The sequence below is a fragment of the Drosophila bipectinata genome, chromosome 2L (assembly GCF_030179905.1).
Source record: "Drosophila bipectinata strain 14024-0381.07 chromosome 2L, DbipHiC1v2, whole genome shotgun sequence".
NCBI classification, from domain to species: Eukaryota; Metazoa; Arthropoda; class Insecta; order Diptera; family Drosophilidae; genus Drosophila; species Drosophila bipectinata.
Window position 1 is genome coordinate 12,665,128 of NC_091736.1, and position 20,670 is coordinate 12,685,797.

Consider the following 20,670-nt stretch of genomic DNA (forward strand, 5'->3'; position numbering starts at 1 on the left):
AGAAGGAGCCACTTGGCTGCAGTCCTTGCTGCAGCTATCCTGGCGGCAATCGAACACATTTAGTTCTTGCACTCTCCGGCAGCAAGTTGTGTTTTTTGATTCTCCGTCGTTTCTGAATTGTTATATATCGGTATCTTGCATACTTACACAATTGTGCCCACGGATATATGTACATAAAATATATGTGCCCATTGCAAAAGTGTTTAAATACAAATACATATGTATATTGGATTCAGTTTCGAAAGCCTTCAATGTGTGTGTGCGCCGAAAACTTAGTTTTTTCAAAATCATAATTTGCTACGACTGAAAAAATTCCTAAATTCATTACCAGCGTTAACGTAAAGTTGTGAAATACGGCATAGACGGAATACTTTCCGGCGCTTACCGAAACGTAAGCGAACAAATCAAGCAACGAAAATAGTTACAGCATTTTATTTAAAAAGTGCCCACACCCAAAGTCGATTTTTTCAATGCATACATGTACATACGTAAGTAAGTATATGTGTGAAAAGAGAAATGCACAAACCCCCTCAGCGGCCCCCTCTCAGCTATTGCGATAGTAAAACGGGTTTCAATGGGGCTGCTAGAGCAGCAGTGGACAGAATCGCCATTTCTCTACACTCAGATGTACATACATTTGCCGCCTACACACACATCAATGCATCTGGGTTTCGTGCAGCGCCGGCATCCTGCAGCCGCCATTTAACCTAAAAAAGAACGAGGCACAGGAGCGGAGCTTTATTTGGACAGGACCTACCCCATATTTCCCAAAAGTGGCTAATAGTAGCGTGGTCCAGATATCAGGACTATAGCTACTAGTTTCTAGGAGATCATTTTTTAAGTTTTATTAAAATATATGCTGAATATTTGGTTTATGTTTAATAATAATAAAAATTACCAAATAAGCTTTAATATTTTTCCAATATATTTTGAAGTGCCATCGACAGCGCCCCTGATCCCAAAGCACCGCTTCGCCAACCCCCTCATTCTTTCCCCCATCGCCCATCTGCCAAAGCAGACGATGCTTGCAGCTAAGCTTGGCTCTCTGAGCTTGACTAGCCCTCTCTTTCCATTGCATATCTTGGGGCGCGCTCAGCTGACTGCTGCGCTTCCGGTGCAGGTTGTAGGCGGTCCCTCTTTCTCTTTTTTCCGGTATATCTCCTGTTTATTTTGCCGCACCCAAATATGTGGCTCCCTGAAACCGTTAGCCTTAGATGCTCCTCTTTTCTTTTTGTCCGTTCCTTTTCTCAGTATTTTCTCCTGCTCTCCCAGTCTCCGTTGCAAGGTGTGTCACTTTTTTGTTTTGTTCCTGCACTTTGAATGACTCTTTGCATGCAAATACAATAGTGGCGCTCTTCCCACACATGCAAAGTTGGTTAGATATGCAATGCTTTTTATCCATAAATTACCAGAATACCAATTTTTCAAAAATTTATGAATGAAGTGTATAGTTTGAATTATATTTTTTCGTGAGTTTACAAATGTCTATAGAAATATAAATGTGATATTAAACAACAATTTAATTTAGAAATTCTTAAATCAGGATTAAAGGATAAGGCGTAAAATTACATAGGTTTTCAAAATATTTTTGTAAGCTTCGTTTTGTTTGTATAATGTCGTTTTGTAAATATAAATGTGATATTAAACAACAATTTAATGTAGAAATTCTTAAATCAGGATTAAAGGATAAGGCGTAAAATTACATAGGTTTTCAAAATATTTTTGTAAGCTTCGTTTTGTTTGTTTTTTAAAAATAACATCGGGCATCCTGTTAAGACCACCCAAAATCATTGAAATAAGAGTAAAGCCTTAAAAATTAAAGTATGATCTTAAAACACCAATGAAATCAATAGCCTCAAATCGTTTTCTTAAAAAAGATTTTATATGGAAAATCCTATCCTATTACACATTTTATGAGACCTGTTTTTAAGATGATGAAATTGGACTTAAACCATCTTTTAGGTTCTGTGTCTTGTAGTTTCAACAACTGTTTTGCAAAATAGACTCTTGTTTTTTTTATTCCAGCTTGCCATAATAACAGCTGTCTCCCTTGACAATCAAAACTATTGAATTTTAACAAAAATCTTATAACGCAATTACAGAAATACAGTGTATGTAAATATATGTGTTTGCGTAAAATCCAATTATAAATTACCTCCTCTCATGCATCCACCTTACGGCTATAAGCACGATATGGCCGAACATATAGTAGATATATGTATATGCATCATTGTACATATGTATATTTTGTGAATGTTGTGATCCATTCCAAACGGACGGACATCTCTCATGTCCCATGTGCTGCCAAAGAGAAAACTACTATGAGTTCTGGCCAACAAGGTGTCTTTCTCTCTCTATATCCCCCATCGTTATTTTCCCGATTCTTGGACGAACAATGTATATTTGCCTTCGTAGGCGACTGGCATAAAAATAATTTCCACGCCGCTCGCCAAATCAGTTTATTTCTGTTCTGTTGAGTTGCAGGAACGCGTTCTTTTCTACTTTCCGTTCGGTTTATTTCCTTATTATTATTATTCTTATTACGAATTAGTTTCAAGTTTGCGTTTTTATTAATTTTTTTAAAACAACAAATTGGATACCAAAAATATTATCCTAATATTATTTGACCGTTTTATTGAACTTCGAAATTGTTTTGTTTGTCGCTTTGTTTTTGAGAAGAGTTTTTTTCTCAATCTGTTTCGGAATTGGTGCGGTTATTACTAAAAATATATAAAACCAAAATATCCAATGAAAATTGTTTCATAATCACGCCGAAAATCGGAAATCAGCGATGAGTTAATTTCGTTTTAATGCGAAATACAGCGAACAGGTAAACATGCAGATCTTTATATAATCCCAAAAAAAATATTTAAAAATTTTCGATTTTCTTGAGAAAAAATTGAAAAGTTTTGGTTAAAACTTAACCTCAAAATACGCATTCAAGATCGGCAACAGCTCTCTTCTCATCAGCTGCGACTGGGTTTTTATTGTTTTAAAAATACATATTTTCGAATGTTTAATCTTGCCGGCTACGCAGAGGCAAATTCTTTGCATTTGCGTTTTCTCATTCGGTTTGTTTATTTTTAAAATATTAGCTTTTGTTTGATTGTTGGTAAAATATGCCAAAAAAAGAGGAAAACCATCATGTCAATTAATCATCATTTGTGATGGGAGAATATTTTTAAATTTTAATTCATAATTATTTAAATAAAATAATACACTTAATATATACCTAGTTAGTTTTCTACCTCCTTATAGTCTTTGAAAAATGTCTGCCAACCAGGAAATTCGCTAAACCCAACCAGAACAGCGACAAGAAATGTCGACATTTATAGGGTTTCATATAAAAGTAGCCTACTACTGTTGTTTTTCTGAGATAAACATTGGAAAATACCACCCAGCGGCTTGGAAAGCATGAACTAGACCCGCATTTCCTTTAAATTGAATTAAAATAATTGATTTTTTTATTGTTATTTTATTTGGTCTAGTTTTTTTTCTTTTTGTTTCATTTCAGTAAACTTTGGCCCGTAGTTAATTCTCATACGCACTGGATGCCAGTAAGCAGTGGGGTACCATCCCGGCACGCTTCAAACTAGGCTATAGAAAAATCGAATTTTAGAAAAAATTTGGTTGCTTGGCGTGTGCATCTAAAAAGGGTAAGCTTAAACTCGCATAAGCCTTTAAATCAGTATTAAAAATTTTCACTTTTTCAGACTTTATAGCAGTATTATATCTACAGACACTTATTGAACTTCTCCCTCTTTAATTCTGTCTCTTGGCCAAGTTTTCATCAAAGAAGTAATGATTAATTGGCTTAAAGTCAAAGCTTTGCGGTTACAGTAATATAAAAAGAAAATATTATAAAAATTTTAAAGATAAAAATAAGTATATTATTTTAACCGCACAAGCTTAAAGCCCTATATCATCATTTGGTTATCAAGTATTAACCACAAATACACTTCGGTAGCCTAATCATGGTGGAAGGACAGGTAGCCGTTCAACAGCCACAGCAACAACAACCTTCGGGAGCTGGCGGTACTAATAGCACCACTGGAGCAGGCCAAGGATCAACGGCATCCAACAATGGAACCAACAGCCAAGCTCAAACAAACGGTGGCTCTGCACCTGCAACACCAGTGTCCTCATCAGCTGGATCCACAACAAACACAACTGGTGGACAGTTGGGAACTAATAATGCGCCCCAAAACAACAACAACAACAACAATAATAATAACTCGGCCGCAAACAACAATAATAACAATGAACCGGATCCCAAGACCAATCTAATTGTGAATTACTTGCCACAGACCATGTCCCAGGATGAAATACGTTCGTTGTTTGTTAGTTTCGGGGAGGTGGAGAGCTGTAAACTAATCCGCGACAAGGTGACAGGTGAGCTTTTAAAACTTAAAAAATTATACAATATTCAAAATCCTTATTTAATATAAACCTTTATTTTAGGTCAAAGCTTGGGCTATGGTTTCGTCAACTATGTGAAGCAGGAGGATGCAGAAAAGGCTATAAATGCCTTGAATGGTTTGCGGCTTCAGAATAAAACTATCAAGGTCTCTATTGCTCGCCCCAGTTCCGAGAGCATCAAAGGTGCAAATCTCTATGTATCGGGTCTTCCAAAAAATATGACTCAGTCCGATTTGGAATCATTGTTCAGTCCATACGGCAAGATCATAACTTCGCGCATACTATGTGATAATATCACTGGTAAGTTAAGATCTAAAAAAAAAATTAAATTTGTGTTGGGAAACTTATAATTTTCAACTTTTGTTTCATATAATTTTGATGAAGCATGTCATCCTAAAATCAATAAAGTGAAATTTCGAAATTTACTATATGATCCTAGATTGCACAATTTGAAATGTTGCTGGCGATCCATAAAAACATACATATACTCTCCATGCTTTTATTTCTGAATTATATTTAATGCAACCTTATCTTATTTTTACATGTAATATTCAAACCAAATAAGATGAACATGCACAGGGTATGTTTTTTAATTTTAATTTTCTTACGTTTAACTGTTTCTGATTGCTGTTCATCGCACATGAAGCTTACAGACAAAATAATAACACCAACACTAATTTTAATAAGAGCTATCATATGAAACTATGACTAAATGTAACAAATGCTTGATAGAACAGGTGGATCCTGTGTGTGTGAATACGCATGCGTGGATTCTAATTTATTACAGATTTTTGTAGATACTCTACTTCAATCTTATTTGAATATTTAGCTTTAAAAATTCAAACTAATTTAAGTTTTTAACGCATATTAATAAAATAAAGGTAGTTGTTAGATGTTTTCATTTAGAAAAGCTTACATTTTCATTGATTTGTAAACGTTGCCATTAGAAAAAAAAATATCATTAGCTTAATTCTTGTTTATGATTTGATCTTAACCTGTGTTTTTTAAAGTTTTCTTTTATGATTCACACAAATAACAATATTCTAATGTTTTCAGGTCTCTCCAAGGGCGTTGGTTTCATACGCTTCGATCAACGATTTGAAGCCGATCGTGCTATCAAGGAGCTAAATGGTACCACACCAAAGAATTCCACCGAACCCATCACCGTCAAGTTCGCCAATAATCCCAGTAGCAACAAGAATAGCATGCAACCGCTGGCAGCCTACATAGCCCCCCAAAATGCGAGGGGCGGTCGAGCATTTCCGGCGAATGCCGCTGCAGGAGCAGCAGCCGCCGCCGCTGCCGCTGCCATTCATCCAAACGCAGGTCGCTACAGGTGGGTAATGATGTACTTAAATAAATTCTTAAGTAATAATTTATTTATTATGCCTACAGTTCTGTAATCTCACGCTACTCACCGTTGACCAGCGATCTGATCACCAATGGGATGATCCAAGGCAATACCATTGCCAGTTCCGGATGGTGTATTTTCGTCTACAACTTGGCCCCTGAAACGGAGGAGAATGTGCTATGGCAGCTGTTTGGACCTTTTGGAGCTGTCCAGTCAGTCAAGGTAAGCATTAATATATTAATTTAGTTTCAATATATTTAATTATTCAATATTTTAACAGGTGATTCGTGATCTTCAAAGCAATAAATGCAAGGGATTCGGTTTTGTTACAATGACGAATTACGAGGAGGCTGTGCTGGCCATTCAGTCGCTTAACGGCTATACACTTGGCAACCGTGTACTTCAGGTCAGCTTCAAGACCAACAAGAACAAGCAAACGTAATTATTAACAAAGTTGGCTGCTGTTGTCAATGCCAATGCGACGGCGGCGGCTTTGGCGGCCAATGGTCTAGTGCTACACAATCAACACCATCACAGCACCATTGGCAACATCAAAAACACTAACCACAACAACTGCACTGCGGCCTATCCATTTGGCAAATACGCTAATCATAGCAACAACAGACAGCACAACAGCAACATCCCTAGTAACAATAGCAATACGAACAAGCCGAAGCCATCGAACTCGACTAACAAGCAACAAATATTGCCTCCACCGAAGAGGCCAGTTAGTAGCAACTCAGTCACATCATCCACTGTAGCATCAACAACAGCAACAATTCGTAGCAGCAGCAATGGCCACAATGAGTCCAATGGCGATGCTACTGGAGCCACTGCCACCACCTCCACATTCTCGTCACCGTCATCGTCGACCAGCATCCTCAAGACCTCTACGAAATTTGTATACAACAAGCCCCAAAATCACTTTGAGTTGTTGCAGCAGCAATTGCAGCTGCAGCAGGAGTTCGCCCAGTTCTTGACTAATGTGGCAAACAGTGCTGCTGCCGCAGCTACACCCAGCAACAGCTCAACTAGCTCAATAAGCCAGCGAACCAATGGAGGCATCGGACTAGGGCTGGGACATCCGGTAACCAATGCCCCCGGTGGCGGTACTGGCAACAAGAACGTCAACAGTAGCAACGGTTATATGTCCGCCTGGTCCAATTGGTTCTATTAGTGTTAGCCTTAAGAGGCAGCGATTGCTTAGTTTGTTGCAACCGTCTTCTATGACGCAGAACGTATGTCAGCCGTTTATTATCTTATCTGGGGCATTCATTTTCCGAGTCCTACGTTTTATTTTGTTTATCAAGCTATCTATTATAGTTAACCATGTTTCAAATATTTTTCGTTAAGTTTTCTATCCGAGATACTATTCTAATTTTTTGTCTACATATTTCTGGTTTATCTTAGGTTAGGCGATCAAGCGCCAACATTAAAACATAATAGGATGCAAATTTCGTTGCAGTTTTTAACGCTACTAGTCATCTCTTGCAAAATACAAGCTTCCAAAAACGATAATAGAGAAAAGAAACTTGCTAAATCTGTAGTTAAGTTTTTGTTTGAGATTTAGAAGGATGAGTATATACTCAATGGGATATTTTTAAACGGAGAATATTAAGGTAAAATTTCAAGGCATTGAAGCCAACAATCCACCAAAGAATGAAAAGCAAACTTGACAAATATTTAAGCTATAAATAAATGTATAAATTGAAATACGACAAACAGAACTGAATGTTTAAACCGAAAAACGTTTGGCTTATAGTCAAACCATTTTGCAAGAAGACAATGCGGAATGCGATATGCTAAAGCTAAATGCTAAATGCTAAATGAAAGCTAAATAGGAATTACGTAAAGCAAAACAATCAAGACATACATATGTTTATGTTTTATATATTTAATGTATAACTTTTTGCTAAAATAAAAGATGTATGCATAATATTATACTCAAACTCTTTATTCTATCGTAATATTTGTTCCGTTGCCCAGGAACCCCTTTGCACTACCCTATGTTAATCGCTATTTATTCATCATTAAACACTTAAAACTATAGGCCTATATCCCACAAAACAAAAAAAAAATGTTGGTAACAGAATCAGTTGACAAATGAATGGCCCACATGTACTTAGTGAAAGTATCCAAAAATCAGAATTTTTCGAATACAACGAATAAATGTTTAAGAAAAACTGAAAACAGGAATCCAAACAGTGAGAGAGAAAATACAACAAGTGATCAACGCTTGAGGAGATCAAATCAACGCCAGCTACAAACTCTAAGCATGCCATTCAAGAATATGTTATAGATCTGATAACAAGGTTCATAAGAAAGTCCCTCCCTAGTCGAACAGAGTAACGCAAACCAGGCGAAGTGTTAGTAACATATATGTGTATGTAGATGACAATGCGTTTCATTAAAACGAATTTGTTTAAGCCCAATTCCACAGCAATAGTTTAAACTAAATAAAATTAACTTGAAAAACAATGGCCAAATTATAAATAAATTTTTAAATGAAAATGTAAAAGGGGGAAATTAAGAAAGTTTGTGCAAGGCATGGATTGAAAATGACATAATTTAATATGGTGCTTCAGATATATTTTTTTAATTACAAAAAAAAATACGGTATCTTCTGGAATATTCCTACAGCAAATCACAATTTTTAGTTTAACATTTATTTTTGACACTATTCCTATTTAAATTTTTTTAGAAGAAACCCTCGATAGATAAATATCGCAATGTTACGAAACTAAACTATGCTATATCTTTATCTTAAAAATCTATAACTATACAAGAAAAAAACTATTACATATGATTAACAATATATTGATGTTGTGTATTGCAAATTTTAAATACTTATACATAATTGCCATGAAAATACGATGAATACTAAGTCATGGAGAGCATTAAAAAATCGAAAATCCATTCTCATGTATAAGTCAAATAAATTTATTGCATACTATTTGAAACTAATTGCAAATGAAAAACCGAGCGATATATAAATGAAAATGATATTATACACACATATAATAATGGTTATGATTATTAGGTATGTATGTGCGTAGTCCATAGAGAAACCAAAATGCCAATTCTAATGTTTGTAGAATTCATCGGCTTATATTCCTCTAGTCCACTTTTCTATCCTACCAAAAACTAAAAACAAAAAACCACAAACAGGTCACTCACGTACATACTATACTATACATACATTTGCAAAAACCAACTCAAATCATGCGCAAAAGCTTGACTGAAAAATTAAATTGTAATTCTGGCTATAAAGCATCAGTAAATTAGAACAAAAAGAATACCTTCCAGTAATTTTCAAAGCAAGAATACTAATGAATAGTTAATGAAAACAACACCAAGATGAAACGTTTTTTATACAATATGTAATAAATAAAGGCACAATTTTTTGTGCGCATGCGTGGCAATAGCTCCGAATTCGATCCGTATCGCCCAGGAGGATGCTGCAATTGCAGATAAAGGAGAGTAAAGGTAATTGAAAAGCATGAACAACAAAAAGCAATCGATTATATACATTTTTTAAGAAGAAATGTTTTATAAATGATAAAGGTAATGGGAGGAAACCAAAAAAGTATTTTAAAAATTTAAATATATACATGAGTACTATATATACAATATATTATATTATATATACATATTAAATACTTAATGGGTATGGTAACGAACAAAAACACCGCACAATAATATACAAAAAAAAATGAATGAATTGAAAAAAAAAACGATTTCGAGTCGAATAGGGCGATGGACAGTTCAAGATAGGAAAAAGGAAACATACGTAAATGGGATACGAAATCCGGGAAGGATCACTGATAACTGAACTTTTAACTAAATTCAGAAAAGACTAATGAATCGAGAAAGAAGAATATATGGCAAACAAGTAAATTGATAATTTTTACATGAAGGAAAATAAAAACGAAATAATGTTAACATTTAAAAGAAGAAACAAAAACAAAAACACTAAAGAATGGGAAATAGAAAACAAAGCGCATATCTTGAAAACAAAGGATGACTACTCGTATATGAAAATGGGATCTCTCGCGGCGGGAGATCGAAATCGAAAAGTTACAAAAAATGGACGAGTTACAAACCATTTTAACTACCAAGTGAAAGGCTTAATTACAGTACACTTTTATACTTTTACACCCAAAAAAAAACAAATGGAATGAAATCCGAAAACCAAAGACGTATGCAATGGCAAAGCACAGTGAGCGATTCTAACTCACTTTGTTAATCAATTCTTGAAGCCCCTTCGCGTTTTGAAGCCAAAAAGGTTGTGCAAATGCCTGCAGGATCTACAGGATCAGATGCCTGCAGCGCGCTCTCTTTAAATCTGTCTGTTTCTCTTACAACAACACATAACTCGAAATTAAACAAATGGTCAAACCGGAAGACCGTTTCCTCTTCTCCACATCAACAGTTGTGGAGAAAAAAAAAAAAAAAGAATTACTACATACGAGACACATAAGTTAGGAGGAGAATCGAACTTGAATCGAAATTAGCGAAAGCCCTGCTCATGAATGTGTTGCATTATTTAGACATCGGAAGTTTCCCAGCCGGAGAGCTTGTAGAGTCTTCTATCCAAACTCTTTGTTTTCCTGTGTCCTATATATAGCATTATCTAACTGATCGCGGTTATCGAAACATACTATATTACATAGAAAGATACCATTTTAATAGTGCTCGTCGTCATAACAATTCGGTGGGAATGACGTTCTCTATATATGTTTAAATGTTCAAGTAACAAAATACAACACTTAAAGTTTATTATAAATTAATTAAATAAAATGTCTTAGCCGAAAGGAACTTAGTCAAAGGTACTAATTTTAAGCACTATTGTTAAACGCATGTCAAGGGGAACGGTAATTGAATTAAAGAAGCTGGAATCACTTTAGCCAAAATTCAAAATATATATGTATGGAATCTAAACTCAACTCAGAACTCTAGTGGCATTCGCTCTTTCAAGCTCAACATAAGTTAATATTATTATATAATTATTATTATTATATAACATAATTATATAATAATTTCTATTCGTCTATGGTTTAGCTTGCATAGTATATTATGCCATATATTAAATACCGAACAAAAAATATGTATGATCCTTTCTCGTCGTTATATTTATATACATTGTCAAAATATTGGTGGACAGTATTGTATTGTAGCAAATATATACTTATCTTTAATCATCACTGAACAACAAACGGAAAAGAATTAATCCAGTTTAATTAAAGTGCATAAATTATATATTAAATTACTGTCGAAACCTTTCATATTAAACATAAAATCAATTTTCTTCGAATTTTCATTCAATTAACGTATAGCAAAAACAAAAATACAAGAAAACCAATACGAACAATGATGGAAATCACATTATTAGGTGGAGAAAATGTCAAGTAAATTTATATAGCATATTTACGGTATACTCTGTGCAAGATTTATTAAGAATCAATTATACTTCATTATGGATTACTCTGAGAATTTACAAACACCATACACACGCGACACATGATGAATGAAAGCAACAATTTATTCAAATAAAGCTATGAAATGATGTGTTTAAATCGTGCATTTTTTTTATAAATTTGAGATTACAGAAAATACTTTATTTTCTTCTTAAAGAGTGCTTAAAACAATATTCTATTCTATTATAATTTTTGAATGGGTGCTGATTAAATCAATAATATAAAATGTAATTATTTGAGAATGTCATGTACCTCTTCTAGCAATATATAAGAAATCCTTAGATGGCCATGTCCATCTTTATCTTTGGATAGGGATTATAGTCCACAACTTCAAAGTCCTCGTAGCGAAAATCTTCAATGTCCTGCACCTGGCGCTTAATAACTAGCTTGGGGAAGGGACGCGGCTCGCGTTCGAGTTGCTCCTGAAGTGGCTCCACGTGATTTAGATATACATGCGTGTCTCCCATGGTGTGAACAAAGTCACCAGGCTTCAGACCAGTGACATGAGCAATCATATAGGTCAACAGGGCGTAGGAGGCAATGTTGAAGGGCACTCCCAAGCCCATGTCGGCGCTTCGTTGATACAGCTGGCAGGAGAGTTCGCCACGCTCCTGAGAGACATAAAACTGAGCCAAGCAGTGGCACGGCGGCAATGCCATCTTTGGAATGTCCAGCGGATTCCACGCTGACATGATGATACGTCGATCTGAAGGATTGTTCTTGATCGTGTCAATAACCTGCTTCAGTTGATCGATGCCCTTGCCGCGGTAGTCATCGTCACAGGTAGTATATTCAGCACCAAAGTGCCGCCACTGGAAACCGTATACCGGGCCCAAGTCACCAACGGCGCGGTCCGTGTGTCCCAGCTTGTCTAGGAACTCCCTGGTGCTATTTCCGTCCCAGATGTGAACGTTCTTGGCCTGCAAAAGCTTCGCATCTGTCTTGCCGGCCACAAACCACAACAACTCTTCGGCTACTGCTCGGAAGAAGACGCGCTTGGTGGTCAACAGGGGAAAGCAGCCCCTCAAAGAAAAACGCATCTGTGAACCGAAGATGGACAGAGTACCGACTTCAGTGCGGTCCATTCGACGCTCCCCAGTATTGATGATACTGCGCAGAAGATTCAAGTACTGCTTCTCGTCGGTGTTTTCCTCTGGGCGCTCCTGTTTAAGAGGCGACATCCTGGGCGAGGAAGATGCATTCTTTTCCGGTGGCTCAGCCATATCGACTTATGATGTTAATGAATTGTAAATAAATGTCAATTTGGCGGGAATATAAATATAGAGCGGGAAGTCAGGGGTGGAAGTTGAAATAAAATCGATTCTTATATCGATGACACGATCTTTTCACCTCCAGAAAGGATCAGCCGTTAAATTTCAAACTTCAATTCGAAAAAAACTTTATTTCTTTATTAATTTTATTCTTCACAATATCAGTTTCTGAGTGAAATATTGAGTTGGTTTAATACCAAAATTTCGAGGTCGATCTACAACATAATACATATTGTTAAGTGTAACAGACATTACGAATATAAATGCGGTAGAAAAATAAATACAATCGGATAGCAAAAACATTCAAATTATGTTTAAATATTAAAGAAAATGGTGATTGGGCAATGGTCGCTTCCCAGACATTGCTTTCGAATCTCATGCTCCACCACCTTGGAGAGAAACCTTTCCGAGACGAGGCAATAGTCTAATCTCCAGCCTACGTTGCGAGCCCGTGCATTGGCCATGTAAGTCCAAAAGGTGTAGGCGTTTTTACGATCGGGATAGAGATGCCTAAAGGTATCCACAAAACCAAGACCCAGCAGCTCTGTCATTTTGTCGCGCTCTTCCTGGGTGAAACCGGCGTTCCTGGTGTTTGTTTTCGGGTTTGCCAAGTCGATGGGCATGTGGGAGACGTTCATGTCGCCGCAAATGACAACTGGCTTAAGTGCATCCAGCTTCTGTACGTGAGTTTGAAATAGTTTTTCCCATCTCATGCGCGCCTCCAAGTTCACTAGTTTGCGTCCCGAATTCGGCACATATACATTGATTAGGTAAAACTTTTCATATTCCGCCGTAATCATGCGACCCACGTCGTCGAACTCTTCATTTTTTATACCGTATTCAACGTTGATGGGCATGATCTTGCTATAAATAGCCACCCCTGCATATCCGCCGGGCATGCACAGCCAGTAAGGATGATAGCCTGGTAGCCGAGTAACTTCCTCTGGCAACTGGTCATTCGAGCACTTGGTTTCCTTTAAATAGAATTTGAATTACACTCCATAGTTGAATGATACAATATAGGCTTACCTGCAGACAGAATATATCCGGCTCCTCGAGGTCCAGCAACTTGAGCCCGTCCTTCTTTAGCCAGGCTCTTAGACCAGCCACATTCCAGCTGGATATTTTCAAGTTGAACGTCTTGTCACTGGGAAGGGTAAACGCTGATTTATCCAATTCCGTAACAGCCCCGGTTCCCCCGTTTTTGGAAGCTTTGGATGCTGGAAAACAGAAGTTTAGCATGTTTTGCAAGCTTTTCAATACCGCACCGCCGCCGCAGCCGGATTGTTCAGCCAACATACTTTTCGAACCGTCCACTTCCTCATCATCTATTTGCTTCTTAGCTACTGCCTTCTTCCGTCCCCGAACTGTAAGATTTCAAAATTAATATGGCTTTTATTTGGACGAGAGTGGTTAATACATACCTGGTTCAGCGTTTTCATTAGGAATTTCATCTTCAGCATCGTCCTTTGTAGGGGCTGCCTTTTGGCCACGTTTCTTGGTGGTCACCGGTTTCTCCTCCTCTGTAGCTTGCTTCTTACCCCGCGCTTTTGTTGGTTTTTTTTCGTCTTTTGACTCAGTCTCATCTTCAGCGTCCTTCTCCTTAGTTTTTTTGGTAGTTTTCTTCTTCGCGGCTGCCTTTGGTGGAGGTTCCTGAATTAAGTCAGGATCCTCTGCAGGCTTTGTGTTTTTCTTTTGGCCTTTTCGACCAGTTTCAGTGCCAGCGTCAGCGTCATTTTCCTTTACCTTTTTAACAGTTCTTTTCTTGACTCCCTCACTCGGTGGAGCTTCCTCTATTGAGTTGGGATCCTCTGGTGGAGTAGCTTCTTGCTTTTGCTTCCTAACACGCTTGGGAGCAGTCTTGGGCGGCTCTGTAACCGGTTCCTCTTTTACCGCAGCTTTGGGATCCTCGGGAAGGTCAGTTTCTGGCTTTTGCTTCCTGCTACGCTTTGGCGCAGTTTTAGGGGGCTCGACATTCGGTTCGTCTTCCTCCATTAGCGCCGAAGCGATTTCAGATTCTGCCAGCCTCTTAGTCCCCCGCACCGGCTTGGAAACACGCTCTCCCTTTTTAGGTTTCTCTTCTGGGGGTGAAGACGGCACAGGCACATCCTCGTTTAGCGGCGCAGTATCCTTTTTTGCGCGACGTTTGGGTGGCTCGGCCGATGTCCCGGCATCTGCAGAGGGCTCCTTCCTTTTACGTCCTTTGGCCGGAGCTGCTTTAACAGCGGGTTGCTCTGTTTCAGCCGCTTCCGGCTCATCGCTCGGCTTCTTCGCACGCCCCTTCGGTTTGCTTACTACCTTAGGCTCACTGATATCGTCTCTATCCTGCGACGGCTGCTTCTTCTTGCCACGCGAAGCCGCAGGCGCCTTTTTATTTTCCACAGGCTGCGGATCCTCTAGAGAATTCTGTTCAGGTTCCTCCTTTGCATTCTTTTTGGGACGTGCCTTTCCCTTAGCGGCACCTTTAATAGGTGCCGATGCAGCCTTTTCGGTTTCTTCGGCTGCCACTAGTCCATTGCCATTGGGAGTGGGGTCGGTTGCCTCAGACACAGTCTCTGCCTTCTTATTTGAGGTTTTGGCGCGGCGCATGTTTTATGTTGGAGATGTGCTTAAAATAATAAAGGTATAAGGCAAGTACTTTTTAATTTTGTCTTATTTTTGGCCCTTTAATTTGTTGTTTGGTGATGTCTAATCAACACGCGAAAAAAAACTGCGCGGGCAACGACGCAAGAAGCCGGCTTTCAGTGTTGAATATTATAAAACTATAAGACGTTACACAGCACTGAAAAAAGTAATTATTTTCAAAAACTTTACTAACTGTCTTCTTTAGGAGTATTAAACTATTGGAATTTGTTCTTAATAAAATATTTATAAAATTTTATTAAACTTGAAAAACAAAAAGAACCATCTATCCTATAGATGGTGTTATCTGATGAAATACCAATTGAAAAATGATTGATTTATTTGTATCGGTTCGATTAAATAAAATAAACTTTAAATATGCCTAATAGTACCAGAATAGTTCCCTCATTTTTTTAATAAACCATTTAAAAACAAAAAAAATGTGTCTTGTATTTTAAATCGATATTAATTGACAGGCGGGTAGTGCCACCTTTTAGGCAAAGTGCATGGATGATATTAAAAAAAAACGTTTCCAACACTGTTCAAAAAAAAAAATTGCAAACAGAAACCCGCTGGGGCATTTTTTTTAAATAATAGGCGAAAAGCTATTTGTTATCTGTTTACTTTTGTGTTGCTCATAATCTTAAGCATACAAATATCTACCATCCGTTGGAAAAAGAAGGCTCGGACCGAAGAGAGCGGAAAAACGAACGCAGCATCATCTTACTTTTGTGTCTGAAAACAATCGAAGATGCCAAGCGAAATAATCACTCTTCAATTGGGCCAATGCGGCAATCAAAGTGAGTAATTAACAAAAGATAATGGCAGTCCCATTTGAGCTTATTGAATTTCATCTATCAGTTGGCTTTGAGTTTTGGAAGCGTTTGTGCTTGGAGCATGGCATCTCCCCGAATGGTGTCCTTGAGGACTTTGCTACCGATGGCATGGACCGCAAAGACGTATTCTTCTATCAAGCGGACGATGACCACTATATACCGCGAGCGGTACTGCTGGACCTGGAGCCGAGGGTCATAAACACCATTATGGGATCAGCCTACTCCAAACTTTACAACCCAGAAAATGTATACCTATCCAAGCATGGTGGCGGCGCTGGAAACAATTGGGCCTCAGGATACAGCCAAGGCGACAAGTTGCAGGAGGAGGTGTTTGACATTATTGACCGAGAAGCCGATGGAAGCGATTCCCTGGAGGGCTTTGTTCTTTGCCACTCCATAGCTGGTGGCACTGGCTCGGGAATGGGATCCTTCATAATGGAGCGCTTAGCGGACCGCTACCCAAAGAAGCTTATTCAGACTTTTAGCGTGTTCCCCAACCAGGATGAAATTAGCGATGTGGTTGTGCAGCCTTACAACTCGATGCTAACGCTGAAGCGACTGACCAGTGCGGCAGACAGCGTGGTCGTGCTGGACAACACGGCACTTAATAGAATTGCATGCGACAGGCTGCACATTCAGAACCCAAGTTTTTCGCAAATCAATAACTTGGTTTCCACTATCATGAGCGTGAGTACCACGACCTTGCGGTACCCATCCTACATGAACAATAATCTCATAGGACTAATGGCACCCTTGATCCCGACGCCACAGCTGCATTTCCTCATGACAGGCTACACGCCATTGACTAGCGATTCCGACGTAAACTGTCAGCAGACCGTGAATGTACGAAAGACTACGGTGCTGGACGTGATGCGACGTCTTCTCCAGCCGAAAAATATGATGGTATCCACAGGTCCTGACAAGACGAACCATCATTGCTACATATCCATATTGAACATTATCCAGGGCGAAGTCGACCCCACACAAGTACACAAGTCCCTGCAGCGTATACGCGACCGCAAGTTGGCCCAGTTTATACCCTGGGCCCCGACGTCAATCCAAGTGGCCCTGTCCCGCTCCTCACCGTACGTCCAAAGCAATCACCGCGTATCCGGATTGATGTTGGCCAACCACACTAGCATCTGCTCCCTATTTGAGCGAGCTCTTAACCAGTACGACAAATTGCGCAAGCGAGGCGCTTTTCTTGACCAGTTTCGTCGGGAGGATGTCTTTAATGACGATCTCACTGAACTGGATGAGTCCCGGGAGACGGTTGAATGCCTCGTGCAGGAGTATGAAGCGGCTACGACAGCCGATTATCTACAGTTCTCTGTGGAGCGCGCAACGAAAGATAAGAAAAAAGATGAAGCTAAAGCCCTGGCTGGTAGTGGTGTCTAACAAACTTAAAGCTTTCCCGTGCCTTCTGCGTGCCAGACCCCTTCTCGAATATATTTTCCACACCATTTAACTCATCAGACGCGGGATTTAGAATCCCTCAGTATTGACTAACATGTTCTTTGTAGTTGACCCGTATTTTAACGTTAAAAGTGTTTGAATTTTAATTTGTTTCTAATAAAACAAAAAGAATTTAAATAAATTCAATTAAATCCAAACAAAAGTTTTAAATTTGCCACCAATGACATTTCCGTTTCCTTCTAGTGTGGGCCATGATCAATAATAATCGATAGGCCTATCGTTACATATCGATACCTTTTTTGTTTGCATCTTATCCAGTGCTGCCAACTTTTGATTAAAAAAAAAAGCTGTTTTTAACTAGAGAGAAACAAAAAAAAAGCTAAAAATATTAAGAAAAAAGCGCAAAAAAATCGCAAAAAATTTTTTTTGTTTTTAATCTTCTTTAATTGTGTAATTTATAAAATATTTAACAAGTCGTCCAATTCATTGCGACTATCATTAGTTTCGCTATCATAAAATAAGTTTGTTCCGATCATGCGAAGATAATTTAATGGAATTTCGTACTCATAGCAGAATTTTCCCAGTCTTCGTAAACCATATCTGTATATTCAAATAAAAGATATAAAAATTGGATTTATCTTTTTACTTACAATAAAATATTACCTTATGCTAAGAATGCTGTTAGTCGTGCTTACGCTCATTGAGTTTCTTAGCTTGGATTTTACCAGGCTAAGCTGGCTGAATACGCGCTCAATCTCAGCGTTGGAGATTGGATTACACCATGGCAACGATAGCATTTGCACTTTTGCTTATAGTCTGTTGGCATTGTGTAAATTTGTGTAAATGGTAGTATTGGCAAAAATCGACAAGAACATATGATATGTTGCCACTTACATATATACACCACTGGTAGGTGTTACCGCGCTATTGTTATTTTTTGTATTTATTTTTTTTCTTAAATTTAGAAAAAGCGGAAAAAAGCCAACTGCGTTTTAAAAAAAATCCAGAATTCCCGCTTCCCGCAATTCCCAAATTTTTCCCGCATTTAGACTTTGAAAAAAGCCAGATTTGACGTGAAAAAAGCTGAGTTGGCAGCACTGATCTTATCTTATCTTTGCATCTTATCTTCTTATCAAGTAGATTTAATTTCGAAAATATGTACAATTACTCATAGAATGCCAGGTTTTAATCAGTGTAACTAAAGTAAAATATTAAACACACGATGGATCCGAATGAAGGGACTAGCAGAGATCGTGCTCAAATTTCCACAATCGCTGTGCTCGATCTGGAAACTACAAACCTACCTGCCTATTGTAACAACCGGGTTGGAATTACAGAACTGTGCATTCATGCATTTGATGCAGCTCTCTTGAAGCAACCCAATGATAAGGTGGATGGGAAAAATGGTTCGAATCCTATCCTGCCACCGCCACCGCGAGTGGTGCATAAATTAAACCTGCTGTTTCAGCCCTCCATGATGATGAGCCCGGAGGCAGAGAACACCACTGGTAATCCTTTTAAAACTCCCACAATTAGAAAATAATACATTCTATATCTTTTAGGTTTGAGTAACTATCTTCTGGAACGCGAATCAAAGTTCAGCAAGGATTCCGTGGGACTAATACTCAGTTTTCTGAAGCACTTGCCAGCTCCAGTTTGTCTAGTGGCGCACAATGGTTGGCATTTCGATTTTCCGATTTTCAAGCAGGCCCTGGAGAAGCACATCGCGGAAATTCCCTCCTCCGGACTCCTACCTGGAGTAACTTGTCTGGATTCGCTTCGTGCGTTTTTGGAGATAGACGATAGGTGCCACGAAGAAGACAGCTTGTTGGAAATGCCAGAGATAGCTTGTGAGGAAGCTGAACCAGAAAAGGAAGCTGATACCGCTCAGGATAGTGGGCTTTCAGAAAAACAGGAGCTCTCTGAAGAGATAGAAAATCAACCATTCCAGGAACCAAAACCAGTAAAAGAGATTGATTGGAGAAAGATGAATGAAACCACTCCCAAGCGACCAGTGAAACGCAGTGAAGCTGATTTAAAGAGCCGAAGACCATTTGATGAGGATGAGGAGCCCTCTACACCGAAAAGAGGGATAAAAGAATTTCGGTCGCGACGTCAGTTGTTCAGTGGACTAGAATGTGCAAAAACTCAACGCTTCCCTCCTCGTTTAAAATACCGATTGGGAAATTTATACTCGAGCAGGTTCAATCTTCCAGCAACAAATGCTCATCAGGCGGAGGCTGATGTGGTCATGCTGACGTCGCTTATACAGCATTACGGCATTGACTTCCTGGCTTTTGCCGAGGAGCAAGCGATTCCATTTGACACTGTCGTGTCCCTGGGGACACCTAAGAAGCGATGACCCTTGCATGCTTATAACCCTATTTTAGCCCAACTATTTTATCGTGTATATTTTTTATATATTTTTAAATCTATTAAGATGTTTTCATCAAATGCAATCTGATATTTACAAATAATAATGTGTTCATCTTTTTTTAAACACCACCGAGGTCACCACATTGCCAACCTTGCCTCCAAACTTAAATGTGGGTGTCGGGATAGTAGCATGTTTGATCAGTTTCTCGGCAAAGCTCTGCACTAGCTCCTCTTCGGTCCAGTTGCAGGATGTGATGACAAACAGGCTTTCCGCAGAGCTGAGTAGCTTTTCCACCGTGGCCAGGTACAAAGCACGTTTCTCCTTGGGATTTTCTGGGCAGAGACTAACGGCATCATAAGTGCCTTTATCATGAACCACGTCGAATGCTCCCAATTCATTCTGTGGCTGCGTCAAATCCGCCACTTTGTAGGTAATTTTCAGTTCATGGTCCTGAGCAATATTCTTGGCCAGCTCAACGGCATTCGCAGAATAATCCACACCCGTCAACTGCTCGTATCCTTCGTTGGCCAGGCCTACCAGAAACATTCCATTGCCGCATCCCAAGTCCAGTACCCGGGCCTGTTTTTCGATCTTCTGCTTTATCAGCCAGTCAATTACGCGCTGCTGAGAGTCTTCGTCGAACCAGATCTCCCCGACGTCACCATGGTTTTTGTAGTTTCCAATCTCCCGGGTATAGCTGGAGTCCCAGTACTCTTTTGTTCCCAGTTCAGAGCCATCCAGTTCAGTTTCCATCGTTGATAAATAATCCAATCCAATAATAAAAAGACCATGCCGCATTGGGGTTGCCACACTTTCCAGAGCGAACAGTTTCGGTATATTTTTTTGGTATATATCGTAACGGACTTTTTTTTTTTTCAAAATTTGGTTTCAAAATTTTATT

The 20,670-nt window shown here is 38.7% G+C and overlaps 7 protein-coding genes and 1 long non-coding RNA gene across 10 annotated transcripts; 4 read left to right on the forward strand and 4 right to left on the reverse strand.

Annotated features, from left to right (window-relative positions):
* Positions 1–2,466: 2,466 nt before the first annotated feature.
* Positions 2,467–9,192, forward strand: Rbp9 (RNA-binding protein 9). Of its 2 annotated transcripts, XM_070277037.1 has the most exons (9): positions 2,467–2,830; positions 3,515–3,656; positions 3,714–3,798; positions 3,968–4,392; positions 4,462–4,719; positions 4,985–4,999; positions 5,476–5,755; positions 5,815–5,992; positions 6,051–9,192. In XM_070277037.1, the coding sequence occupies exons 4-9, from the start codon at positions 3,975–3,977 to the stop codon at positions 6,210–6,212; spliced, it is 1,311 nt and encodes a 436-aa protein (XP_070133138.1). In that variant the 5' UTR covers positions 2,467–2,830; positions 3,515–3,656; positions 3,714–3,798; positions 3,968–3,974; the 3' UTR covers positions 6,213–9,192. The 2 variants fall into 2 exon arrangements, with proteins under 2 accessions (XP_070133138.1, XP_043068592.2); XM_043212657.2 differs by lacking the exon at positions 4,985–4,999.
* LOC138925748 (GATA zinc finger domain-containing protein 8-like) lies at positions 6,274–6,947 on the forward strand. The gene is made up of 2 exons (XM_070276983.1): positions 6,274–6,281; positions 6,386–6,947. The coding sequence occupies exons 1-2, from the start codon at positions 6,274–6,276 to the stop codon at positions 6,945–6,947; spliced, it is 570 nt and encodes a 189-aa protein (XP_070133084.1).
* A 2,099-nt stretch (positions 9,193–11,291) lies between the features above and the next one.
* Ts (Thymidylate synthase) lies at positions 11,292–12,485 on the reverse strand. The gene has a single exon (XM_017241566.3). The coding sequence runs from the start codon at positions 12,468–12,470 to the stop codon at positions 11,526–11,528; it is 945 nt and encodes a 314-aa protein (XP_017097055.3). The 5' UTR covers positions 12,471–12,485; the 3' UTR covers positions 11,292–11,525.
* A 175-nt stretch (positions 12,486–12,660) lies between these two features.
* Positions 12,661–15,272, reverse strand: Rrp1 (Recombination repair protein 1). Of its 2 annotated transcripts, XM_017241564.3 has the most exons (4): positions 13,943–15,272; positions 13,820–13,885; positions 13,548–13,738; positions 12,662–13,492 (listed from the first exon to the last, which is right to left on the reverse strand). In XM_017241564.3, exons 1-4 carry the CDS (start codon positions 15,105–15,107, stop codon positions 12,833–12,835), a joined length of 2,082 nt encoding a protein of 693 aa, XP_017097053.3. In that variant the 5' UTR covers positions 15,108–15,272; the 3' UTR covers positions 12,662–12,832. The 2 variants fall into 2 exon arrangements, with proteins under 2 accessions (XP_070133274.1, XP_017097053.3); XM_070277173.1 differs by having other exon boundaries at positions 12,661–13,492; positions 13,548–13,885.
* Positions 15,273–15,673: 401 nt separating this feature from the next.
* gammaTub23C (gamma-Tubulin at 23C) lies at positions 15,674–17,594 on the forward strand. Its single transcript, XM_017241419.3, has 2 exons — positions 15,674–15,940; positions 16,002–17,594. The coding sequence occupies exons 1-2, from the start codon at positions 15,892–15,894 to the stop codon at positions 17,372–17,374; spliced, it is 1,422 nt and encodes a 473-aa protein (XP_017096908.1). The 5' UTR covers positions 15,674–15,891; the 3' UTR covers positions 17,375–17,594.
* A 241-nt stretch (positions 17,595–17,835) lies between these two features.
* LOC138925844 (uncharacterized) lies at positions 17,836–18,420 on the reverse strand. The gene is made up of 3 exons (XR_011442081.1): positions 18,287–18,420; positions 18,056–18,208; positions 17,836–17,992 (listed from the first exon to the last, which is right to left on the reverse strand). It is a non-coding gene; the product is annotated as an uncharacterized lncRNA (long non-coding RNA).
* Positions 18,421–18,502: 82 nt separating this feature from the next.
* On the forward strand, positions 18,503–19,872 carry LOC108125531 (uncharacterized). The gene is made up of 2 exons (XM_017241755.3): positions 18,503–18,900; positions 18,955–19,872. Exons 1-2 carry the CDS (start codon positions 18,615–18,617, stop codon positions 19,752–19,754), a joined length of 1,086 nt encoding a protein of 361 aa, XP_017097244.2. The 5' UTR covers positions 18,503–18,614; the 3' UTR covers positions 19,755–19,872.
* Positions 19,791–20,561, reverse strand: LOC108125533 (EEF1A lysine methyltransferase 2). The gene has a single exon (XM_017241756.3). It carries the CDS (start codon positions 20,520–20,522, stop codon positions 19,878–19,880), a length of 645 nt encoding a protein of 214 aa, XP_017097245.2. The 5' UTR covers positions 20,523–20,561; the 3' UTR covers positions 19,791–19,877.
* Positions 20,562–20,670: the final 109 nt, after the last annotated feature.